The following is a 12,296-nucleotide window of genomic DNA, read 5'->3' on the forward strand; positions in this document are numbered from 1 at the left end:
AGCAGGAATTTAAATATAGGCTTAATTGTAAGCCTCTGCCTAGGTGGATGTGTTTGGATTTAGAACTAGACTTCTGGATCTGTTTAAGCTTTAGAGCCAGTTATTTAGAGGTTAAAAGTCTCAGGGAGGTTTTGGTGGGTTTTTGCCACTCACATTGAAGTAAAAATATGTAAACATCCTTTAAAATGTGGTCCTTGGGCCCTGGAAGCTGGCTCTTGCACTGCACTGCGAAGCCTTGGTGATGTAGAAACCTAAATGTCATGGGCTTTTGGTGAGAGCAGGGCTCCTAAGTCACTTAGGAACAGATTTTCAGAAATAATCACTTGAATGTTAGTTAAATGCTTATTATATTCAGGAGCCTTTGAAAAAAAAATCTATTACCTGCATTTGAAGCTGCAAGGAGATCTTTGCAATGTGGTTTTTATGCTTTGTGACACTTCACAGAGCAATTTATAAATACTTTAACAACCTGGGGCTACTGCTAAAGATACTCAAGTACCTCAGATACTTTAAAAATGTTTAACCTTATTATTTTTCACAGCTGGCAGCTTATGTGAGAGTAATTGGAAGCATAAGACAGTTTGGGAAGAAATAATTTGTCTGCTGAAGAACATTACATAAACTTTACCTTTTAACAAACCTGTCCTGCTGTTTTTCAGGTAAAGGTGATGTGTTTGGTGATATCTTCTGGAAAGAAACTAGCCTGGCCCACGCATGTGCCAATGTGAGGGCTCTGACATACTGCGATTTACATATAATTAAACGAGAAGCCTTGCTGAAAGTGCTGGATTTCTACACAGCTTTTGCAAACTCGTTCTCAAGGAATCTCACCCTCACCTGCAATTTGAGGAAACGGGTAAGGTGACAGCTCTTCTCTTCCCCTTTCTCTCACCAAGAGACTGCACAGTCTGGTAGTTAGTTTGCAGTGTTTAACAACCCCCAATTTACTCTTGGTGTTTTCAGGTCATTGCAGATTAACTGGCCTTTCAGTAACTGTTGTCACTCTTCGTTGAGGATGGCTCAATAAAAGTTTCCCGTAGATTTGCAGCTCTGAGAAGCAGTCCTAGCAGGGTGATAGAGGAATTACATTTCCTTTTCTTCACAGTTGCTGGGTTTTGGCTTTTTTTTTTCCCCCATTGCATAATGTATAAAGTTATATTTAATAGTCTGATAGAATCCAGATTCCGCATTAAGGGAGCAGAACATCTCCCTTATGAGGAAAGGCTGAGGGAGCTGGGTCTCTTCAGCTTAGAGAAGAGGAGACTGAGAGGTGACCTCATCAGTGTTTACAAATACGTTAAGGGCGAGTGTCTGGAGGACAGAGCCAGGCTTTTTTCAGTGATGTCCAGTGATAGGACAAGGGGCAATGGGTGCAAACTGGAACATAGGAGGTTCCACATAAAGATCAGAGAAAACCTCTTTACTGTGAGAGTGACAAAGCCCTGGAACAGGCTGCCCAGAGAGGCTGTGGAGTCTCCTTCTCTGGAGACATTCAAAACCCTCCTGGACAGGTTCCTGTGTGATGTGCTCTGGGTGATCCTGCTCTGGCAGGGGGGTTGGACTGGATGATCTTTCGAGGTCCCTTCCAACTCCTGAGATTCTGTGATTTCTTAGAAGTGAGGTTTAGTTTCTCGCCTGCTGAGATATAGGTCAGAGGACAGTCTGGTAGATCTGCATGGCCTAGACCACCTAGGAGAAATTTATTGATGTTAATAAATAAAATGTACTCAGCAAAAATATTGTATTAATACCTGCTTCTCTTACTTGCAAAGTTAAGAACTTTAATATTGGTAGTGATTTTACATTCACAGCTCAGTTCTAACCCTCCTGCTCATTTTATAATCAATCAGCAACGCTCACTATCCATTAGTCCTTTCAAAGAACACTCCATCTAAAAATTAATTAGCTATAAGGACATATCTTGAAAGCAGGTTAAGGGATTCTTTAATTTGCATTGCGGCTGCAAAATTTAATCTTTATGATGATTTCTTTTTAAGATTGATGAGGGTTATATAAATTTCATTTGCATAGAGAAGTCTCATAACAATGACTTATAAATTACTGAGCACGAATTGTGATCCTTTAGCAGCTGAAACACATTTTTCTAGAGCTATACCTAGAGCAGAAATTAATGAGCTATACCCATCTCACCCAAGAATGTACCAAGGCTACCTCAGTATTTTACAGGACAGATTCAGCCTCTACAGTAACAGGAGTTCAACACAACTCAAATTTTGCTTTCCTGACTCCAGTTTCTTTCTAGCCAGTGGAGCATCTTACAAATGCTTCTTTAAAGGAGTTTTGTGCATTCTGTGTGGTCATTAATATAGCTTATATGGCACAAAATACCCATGACAGAAAGCAGATGCAGTGGGATTACAGTCCCTCTCTCTGTGCTGGAGCCTGAAAGAGCTGAATTCTACTCAGGTTTGGTTCCAGCTTGTCAGTTTACTTCTGGCCTGAGGCTTGTTAACTCTGCTCCAGACCTGAATAAAGGTTTTGATGGCTTGAAAGGTGGTTTGAGGTTTGTAGCTTATTGCTTCTCTGTTGATAAGATGTCCTCCAAGCCTTGACTTCAGCATTCCCCCCTTGCCATCTTACCTGCCTTTGATGTGCCACCAGCTACCGTTCCCTGATGACAAGTCTGCTCAGGTGCTGCTGATGTTGATTTCATGGGATAAGATAATGCCACATATATTGTGCCAAAACATATCCTTTCCTTCTTAAAACAGTGAACCTGTCACTTCAGCTAGCTTCCTGGGCCTCCCCTTCCCTCACTGTTGGCTCAAGGATGTGTACAGCAAAAACATGTAGAGATCTTTTCCTGCCAGGTTAGAGTGCTGGAGTTCAACTCTGTAGGCCAGAGATGCATATGGGGAACAGCGTCCTGGCTGGGTTTCCCTGGATTTTCTTTTCTTCCATGCACCTCTCCTCTTTTTTAGGAAAATTGTTTCCCCTGCAGGGCCCTGGCACACAGGGAGTCACTCAGATGGGAAAACTTGTGGAGCTTAGAGTCCCCAGTACAGATACCTGCTGTAGAGCTCAGTGACAGGTACATGGACTTTGCCACGGGGGCAGTGACTCAAAGCAAGAAGGAACAGCACTTCTAAATAAATGTTGGGTTTTGCAGGAGGAAAGGAAATGTTGTTAGTGTGGGCATTACAAGTCAAAGAAGGGTCATGTCAATGTGGTACCTGCAGGGTGGAGTTAATTTAACTGAAATCTGGGTGGTGATTTCCAGGCTAGTTACCAGTCACATTTATAGAAATGAGGAATGGTTCCTCCACAAGGCAATTGTGGAATCATAGAGTGGTTCAGGTTGGAAGAGACCTTTAAAGGCCATCTAGTCCAACTGCCTGTGGTAAACAGGAACATCTGCTACTAGATCAGGTTGCTCAGGGCCCCATCCAATCTGACCTTGAATCATCTGGCCTCTCTTCAGTGCCTAGTCTGAGATGGGAAAATCATCCCTTACTGTTGATTTTGAGAGAGTCTTTGATTGCTAACTTTTCATTACCTAGGGTACATCAGATGAACTCAGCCTATAATGTTTCCTACAGTTTTACTCCAGAACTGTTTTAGTCTTACTTCTAATATTGCAGTAAGATGTGCTGAGCCAGAGCTGGCTTTGCAGAAATTCTGTGTATCGTTCCTAAGCACAAAATAGATCCTGCTACTTTCAACATCAGGAAAGCAATCTAAGTCCTGTTACATAAAGTTATTCAGGGGATTGTTTCAAATCTCATATCTGCTGAAGGTGATTCCCAGCTGGGCACAGAAATGTTTAATGGTGAGTTCATCTCTTAGGAAAAAGCAGTGCTATCCAGGACAGTTTCATCAGGTGAACAGAAAACAGTTGTTCAGGCAATGAGACCAGGCTGACAGCTGCACTGTACTGCAGCAGATTGTGCTAGAGTCATGGAATCTAAATGGAAAGAAAATCACTTGTCTCCTTTAATTGATTTCAATAGAAATATACTTAGCACTTTTTCTATGTAGTCATCACTCATGAGGTTTGGCATTTAATTATAACAAAAACACACTCCTGCAGGTCAGAAAATGGCTGTTCTTGCTGTCAAAAGTATATGGATAGAATTGTTCTTTCATTAGGTCTGCTCATTGAAATTTGCAGACATGTATGTGGATGCACACACCCGTGTTTGTGCTGCATTGTCCCTCAACAAGCGTTTAGTTGAAGTCAATAGACTGCAAAACAATTTTGATGTTCAAAAGGCTAATAAATTAATAGTAGCACTGAGCACAAAAGGTTAGTTCCACATGACAGGGAAGAGAAAGTCATGCTGAAGTGGGAAAATAATGTTTTCTCACTCCCAAATAATATTTAGAGTCCTGGCATGTTGAATGACCTACTTAAGACATCTGCTCAGCATGCTATTATCAACTCTGGATTATTTTCTTTTTGTGGGTGTTAGGTAGCTCAGCCATCATGCTGCATTTATAAGCCCATAAAATGACCGTGCCTGCAAGCATCTCAACCTGCAGTCATCACTCCTGCCCAGGGTGGCGAGGTGACTTTTCATTGGTAATTGCAGAGTGTTGCAGCATACCATGTTTCGTGCCCTGAAATCTTCATGGCACATCTGATGTCACTAATGCACACCCCAAGGCAGAAACAGGACTTTATTATTTAATTTTTTTTTCCAAACAGGGAAGAAGTATTAATCTGGAAAGATATTCTTGAAAATCACTATGAGATTACATCGCTGCCTCTGAGGATTGAAAGTTAGAAAGCAGTGTTTAGGATCAGTCTTCAAAGAGTTATTTACTGCCTTCTGATGTTGGAGGAGAATATTAATAAAGTCTGATTCATTAAGTGCCTTTCAAGATTTCCCACAGCTGGAGGAGGGCTTGTCTCTGCAAGGTTGAGCCATGGAGCTTGGCCGGCCGAGGGGAGCCAAGACAGATTTCTAGGAGGCTCAAACCCGTAAAAATATATGTACATTTTATTGATGGTCAAAATTCAGGAAGAAGGGCCTACATTCAGCTACCAAATGTGTCTCCCACAGAAAACAACTGTTCAGATGAAATGTTTTTCAACCTTTTTTTCCTTTTCTCATAATTGCTCTGTTTGCACCAGCTAATGCAGCACCCCAGCTGACTGTTGGATCAGCACGGTCTGTGCAAGTGCAAGAAAAAAATCAAACTGAAATTTTGGTCCTCCTGAAGTCACAGCTAAAATTCGCCTGTGCTTCAGTAAGGAAAAGGTTTCCCCCACAGCCTTTAAGGTACACAGTCACATACTGCTATTTTCCACCATCAGCAAAATGAGCTGTGTTCAAGAACTCAGTCGGGAGCATCCAGGGAAGAGGACAATTGTCTGTATAGAACGAGGACCTCTGGTGCATTTGTTCCTGGAAGATGTGCTGGAGAGTGAGCCAAGGAGATGTGAGGAGGAATAACTGCCTTTAAAGCAGAGAAATGCCATCCAGAGAGACTTGTTTCTTTTCCCTGTGATGCTCTTAAAGCCAGGGACAACACAGTGAGCGACTGATGTTATCTAATTCCTCCAGCACAGTGAGAATCTCTGAAGCTTTTTAGTGGGTGAGGCTCTCAGACTTAGTACATGTCCTGTTTTTCTTTTTATTTCAGATTAGAATGGTGCCTTTTTTAATTGGCTTTCTGTTTCTGCTTGAGGTTTTAATGTATTGCATGTTGATTCTTAACTGAATCACTTGTCATTTCTGTGTCACTGTCACGTAGTTTTTAGAAAAGCTTTATTTTAATTTGACTTCCTCATTCATGTCTCTTAAAAGTGAGGGTTGTACCAAGGTTCATTCAGGATCTCTCTTCTTTCTCATTTTTAAGACTCTCCAGATGGCATGTTATAGCAGCAATGTCAGAGGCAGAAAGCATTGCTCTGCCTGTTGGCCCTTGCTCCTGAAGGTTGCACATGTTCTGGTAAACCTGAGGATTTTGAGGGTTTGGGGCCCTGAAAGCCTTTCACAATTATGGCACCTTCATTCAGAGCCGTTGGTGCTTTGTCAGCTGGTGCTCACACTCAGTCCTGATCAGTTGTGATGAGTGACTTGCTCACATAGGAAGGGATCAGAGCATTATCCTTGGGTAACTGGCAAACAGAAAGCTGTGGGGTAACTGTGGAGCAGGATGTGTTGAGCACCTCCCCTGCCCAGTATTTCATCTCTACTGGCAGGTCCATCATCTATTGTCACTGGTTTTCAGTCTATTACTCGGAGCTTTCTCCCATTAAATGGTGATGGCAAAACTTATCTGAGAAAAACAAGTTTTCCATCATTATTAATGTAGAGAAGCAGGGGAGAAGAACATGCTGTGTAGGGAGCTGCTATGACTAGTGGTGTAGATCAGCTGGTTATGCGTCAATGGGGTCCTGGACTCCTGAGTTGTGCCCATCCCCAAGCTTATCCATGTCTCATTGCTGGTACTTTTCTTTTACATGTGCAGCTTATTCCTCTGCTGGTTTGGGCCATTGAAAAGGGTCCCAGGGAGTGCAGGATCAAGCCTCTGGAAGGGCAAATCCAACAGATCGATTTCTATGATGGCTTGTATGGCCAGCAGGATTTTGACATGACTTAACTCAGAGTCTGTTTGTAACTTAATAGCTTGCTTAAGCCTATTGAAAATTAATTTTATGAACTTCCTGATGGAAACATGTATGTCAAGCTTCCTTCCCCTGCCTGTGTTTTTTTTGAGACTCAAAGCATCTGGAGACTAATCCTGCTGCTTGCTGCCCCTGGCCAAAGCAAGGGGACAGAGACTTCCCCAAAAGGCATGGTGACACCACTTTTTGCTTCTCCAGGGCAAAGCACAGTGTGACTTTAGTCACAGCCCATAGTTGTGTTGCCCCATTACATTGTATTTGGGTGTTTACAGCTTTTGCCTCATTAGTGCAGTAAAAGGCAACTCTTTTGTGACCATGGCAAAGGAAACCTTTCTCAGCTACCTAAGCCAGAGGTCTCAATGCCTGCTTTTGCTCCTTACTCCCTCCTTACCTGTAATCTTGTAACTCCAACAAAACTTACCTTATTCATTCCTCCCATTTTTTTACCTCCTCATGCTCTTTCTGTAGAGCTCACAGACTAGAGTTGCCTTTAATTTCACCAAATTCCATTCTCCACCTCCATCTGAGAAAGGAAAGATTGTTTTACCTTGTCTCAGGGTGCTTCTAACCTTTTCTGTCCCTCTCTGGTCTTTATTTATATGGGTTTTTTCTTCTTTTATATGAACATGCTGTCTCAGGAAATGAAGTCCTATAGTTTAGCTGTAGTGACAGTTCAGCATGATTACAGAACAAATAAGTTACACTCTCAAAAACCAATATGGTTTTAATTTGTTCATATCTTAGCAGACTCTGGAGCTTCCATTATGCTTGAAGAAGCTTTCAGTGAAGACAACTTTTTTATTACTTTTATTGTTTGTGTTCTTTGCATTCACAGCTATCTCCAGATATGTTAATGTTCCATTGCAGTATTTCCTAAATCTGTTTCACTGATTTAGATCTGGTGCCACCTCAGATGGTATCTAGACTTATATATTGAACGACAGAAAAGCCCACTTCAAACATCCTAGCAACAAGGCCTTGTCCAAACTGCCAGTGGTCCCTGGATGGTCTGTGCCTGGGAATTTCTCGAGGAACTACTCATGCTTCCAGGCCAAACCCATGTGAGGAATTTATCAGTATGGAGAATGGAGCAATTCTTGTGTATTTGTAGCTGTGTAATTGCAGGTATCCCAGCACACTCCGTGCTACACCTTCTGCCATCAGGAGATCCGTGTGATTCCTTTTGAGCAAGATCTGCCAGACCTGAGATTAGAGTTATTTCCGCAGCTCTTCCCTCCCATCTCCTGCTCCTCTGAGTCCTTTCTTGTGTCCCTGCTCCTCTTCAGAGGCATGGGGATTTGAAATGAAAGCATTCAAAGCAAGGAAGTTAATACTTGGAGGACCATGCATGACTTTGCTAGATAGAAGAGCAGCATAAAAATTCAAAGCAAAAGCTGCAGCAACATTAACTTCCCGCTCTATGCCTCTGCCAGACAGCGTGGGACAGCTCTCTGAGCAGAACGTTGCTGTAAAAGCTGTTGGTGGGTTTGCTTTCTCACTTGGTTTTGGGTATGTGTGAACCTGACTCTTTTCTGTGTGCCTCATCTCCCTTCTTTCTCATTTTTGCCAGTTCATCATCATCTCCCTTAGGGTGGTCCCTTCTGGCCACCCTTTGGGTCATATGGAATGTGGGAAATCAGGGATATGGGAGCAACTGCACCCCTGAACCCCTCCCTGGAGGCACCAAGGGAGCACAGTGGTTTTCTCCTCTGTGACAATCTCATACTTGATAGAACGAAAGGAAATGGCCACAAGCTGCCCCAGAGGAGGTTTAGATTGGATATCAGTAGAAACTTCTTGACTGAAAGGGTTATCAAACACTGGGACAGGCTGCCCATGAAGGTGGTTGAATCAGTGTACCTGCAGATGTTTTAAAGTTGTGTAGATGTGGTGCTTAGGGACATGGTTTAGCACTGGACTTGGTAGAGATAGGTTAATGGTTGGACCAGATGATCTTACAAAACAATTCTGTGATTCTGCAACAAGCACAGTGTGCTCTCTTGGCTGTGGCTGCGTTCATGGACAGGTGCAGAAGTGAAAATAAACCTGAAATCTCTCCTTTCCTTTGCACTTCAAGGACTTGGGTATCTTAGTGAGTGTTTACATACTTACCTGAAAAACAGGGCACTGTATATCTCCTGGGGTCTTTGGGAGGCCCGGGGTGGTATGGATTCATGGCACAGTCTGGATTAGTAGATTTTGCATTTAGACTGCAGGCGGCTGCAGAGATTAGCCAAAGCACTATCATCTCTAATAGTGTTTCAGTGCCACATTAATCCCACAGGGTCCCAGCAGGCCTCTATTCTGTTCTGAATATAATCTCTAAATTAAATACCTTCCTTAGACATCCTGACTCTGCTTCTGTAGGAATGAGAGGCAAAACACCGCCAGCTCTGTTAAAAGTCAGACTGAGCCCAATTCTGATAATCCTTTGGCATTACAGAGGGAGACTTATTTTTTCCTGGGCATGTAGCTTCTCTGTCTAAATCTCAACCAAAAGGACATTTGATCTTGTTTGTCAGGCCATTATTTTACTGTTGTTTTTTGTTGAGAAACGAAAGGTGATTTCGCAGACTTTTATTTCAAAGATCTTTGAGCAGCATGGTATGGCTAAAGAAAAAAAAGAGAAGTGCTTTCTGCACACGGGCACTCAGCAGCTGTTACACAAGACATTCTGCTGACTTAACCCCAGTGAAAGGTATGAGCATCTCTTCTTCAGGCAGGCAGTACAAACCAGGTGATACACTTGTGTGTGGAAAGATCATTAAACAAGAAATGTCAGGGATGGGCAGTGCCCATAGGAAAGCAAAGGTGCAAACTGACTGTGTTAGAGTGAAGATCCAGGCTGACAGTGATTTGCTGTTGTGCTTTTTGTGTGTGTGTGAATTAATACAATTTCCTTGCTTAAAAAGCTGTCATAATTAAGAGGCTTTTGGTGGTTGGCTCAGAAAGCCTTCTGCAGGCTGTCTGCTGATATTGATTTAGGGCAGTGTTGCTTGAACAGGACTTGAATGATGATAAAAACATAAATCAAAGGTTTACTATGTTTAATCTTGTAAATATTAAAACCAAAATATCTTGTGTTCACCTCCCTTCATCAATTAAAATTGATGCTTTTAATCTCTTCCAGCTGCCAGAGTAGAGGAGGAAATGTGCATGGTGAAATGGGAAGTAGCATTGCCATTTCATTTTTGATTGCCAGTTAAGAAGATTTTTATCACCAGCACCCCCCGTGTTTTGATGTTGTGGTGACCACAGGCACTGGAAGCTGGGCCAGCAGTGACCTGAGTAGATCACTATCTCTTCCCTTGGGGGATGATTCTTTACCAGGCTTTGCTCTGCAGCAGCTTCCCTAACAAAGCCCATCTCCCCATAGCTTTGTGTGATTCCTCTGGTGCCTCATAAGCCATGGGAGTATTACAGAGGCAGTTTGTGTTACCACTGAGAGTAGACAATTTATTTTGTGTTGCCCTTTATGTGCCCAGGAGCTGCTGCTGCTGCAGGTGGGTCCCTGCTGTGGGCACCTCCATTACATGGAGATGTGCCCAGTGCTAGAGCTACTGGCAGCCTAGTAGGTAGGGTTTGTGCAGAAAGTGGGGAAAGAGCTCTGTGTGTTATCTCACACCCCTCCAAACAATTAGCCCAGAGCAATGGATTTCTTCTTCCGTGGGCTGTTGAGCCTAATTATCATGTAGATCTATAACTCTTCCAACACAGTAACTGCAATAAAAGGGGGAAATATTTCAAAACCGAGATGATTAATTTCAAGTGTTCTGGTTGCTTCTACTGTGGCTTCCTGGAGCTGTGTGCCAGAAGTTTCAGTAACACAGCACAGCATGACTTGCACGTACAAAAATGAGTTTCTACACCAGACTCCTCACTCCCCAAACCTTATTTCAGCAAGACTGAGAATGCCAGTTACGATGCACCCAAAACCATGGCTGGGGAAAGAAAGCTTCTGCCCTTCATCAGGCTCATACAAGTGGAGTCCAATAGGCTTCCCAAGGAGCAGACAGAGCTTTAGCTTTCACCATAGGGGGAGTTTTCTGGCTCTACCCAGAATGGGATGAGTTTTGTCCAATCTAGAAATGACCAGTAACAATTTCACAGCTGTTTTGCATTGGAGAGAGCATTGATTTTATTCTTGCTTCCCCCTTTCCAAAGAGGTTTTTGCCTTGGCTTGCACAAAAAGTCTCCTCACCGGTTACATACTAAAAGCTTTTAAAATGCTAAATAAAACTCCCTGGATAAGGTCTTTCTCTGTGCAAGTATAAATCCATCCATCTATTGTTTCACAGCACACACTTCCCAGATGCAATAATCCCCAAATGTGCTGGTTCAGCATGTGCTAATCATTACAGCCCTGCAAATCCTAGATTTACCTTACTTCAAATGCTATTTTTGGGCTGCCTCCTACAGCAAAAAAAAACAGTGCATGTAGGAAAGTATTAAATTGTACACAAAGTGCAAGAGAAACTTTGTGGGGAAAGTTTGTATGAATCCCATTAGTTTTAGTTAAAAATAAAACTCAGCCTGTCACTTCCAACTTTATGATGGCTGATTGACTGTGCCTTTTTTAATTGTCAGCCAGTTGCTCTGGTTAACAAGCCTCAGTTTAGGTCCTATGCAAAGGAGATCTGGAGGAGCAATTTTGACAGTAGGTTGATTTATATATATACCAGAGGTGGTCATAGCTTTTGGGAGGGATAGGGGGATTCTGGGAAGCACCTGGAATAAGCTGAGTCCCCAGTTATTATTGCACTTTTGAGCAACTTGCTGAAAGGCAAAAATCTTCTGCATGTTTAGGTAGGAATGCACTTATTAATCCATGTTTTTTCCTCATATTTTTGTTACTCAGTTTTCAAAGCCCTTAGTATTATTTTTTCCCCCTTCCTAAAGATAACAAAACATAATAAAGTTTTCAGATATAAGTTACTGTTAAAGAAAGGAACATAGTGTAAGCAGTTAGAAAAATCTCTGATTCTCCTAACTCCATTAATTAAACTGTCAATATTATTTTAATTTTGGGAGCTCCCCTTGGACTTTAAGGTGAATTTTAAATTATTTTATTAGTACTCCAAAAATCTATCTTGGGTGCCAAAAAGATTTTTTTAATTGCTTCCTATCTAAATATTTCCATCAGTCACTGTACCTCCAGAACAGGGGGACTTATGTCTCCATGCTGGAGTACATGGCCCCTTTGGAAACAGTCCATTGTCTTCTGTTTTTTATTACCCCTTACAACAGGAACAGGCTTTGCCTTCTTTTTGAGAATCCAAAACATGTTGCACTCCCTTAGAAATGTGTAACTGGGGACCAACCAGTAGTTAACAGCAGCTAAGAACAGCCATTTTGAAATGGGATATTTTACCAGTCAGCTGAAATGTAGCATTTTTATTAAGATTAGCTTTGCTTTTCCATTCGTGCCCATCGCTTGCCCCTCAGTGCACAGACTTCCAGTTTTCCTTCTCCTTGTCCCTGACCTTATCAGACCTGGCATCTCAGCACTTAATTTCTGTGTCTAGTCTCACTATTTGCACCAATTCTATCTCCCTTGACTGCCTGCCAGTCTAATGAATTTCCATTTCCATCATGTTTCTAAGGCAAAGCCATTTTTAAATGGAACAGGTGTTAGTTCAGAGCATCTCAGTTATCAATGACCCCCACCCTTCTCCCAGGCTGTATTATCCCTCCTGCT

General features: G+C 42.3%; 1 protein-coding gene across 1 annotated transcript in view; it reads left to right on the plus strand.

Annotated features, from left to right (window-relative positions):
- Positions 1-12,296, plus strand: part of KCNH5 (potassium voltage-gated channel, subfamily H (eag-related), member 5) — a 154,932-nt gene that overhangs the window by 124,292 nt on the left and 18,344 nt on the right. Inside the window, exon 10 of the mRNA XM_010000678.1 lies at positions 660-856. Coding sequence (XP_009998980.1) covers positions 660-856 — 197 coding nt within the window. The remainder of the gene's footprint in view (positions 1-659; positions 857-12,296) is intronic.

Source organism: Chaetura pelagica, unplaced genomic scaffold (genome assembly GCF_000747805.2).
Source record: "Chaetura pelagica isolate M959 unplaced genomic scaffold, ChaPel_1.0 scaffold36, whole genome shotgun sequence".
NCBI lineage: Eukaryota > Metazoa > Chordata > Aves > Apodiformes > Apodidae > Chaetura > Chaetura pelagica.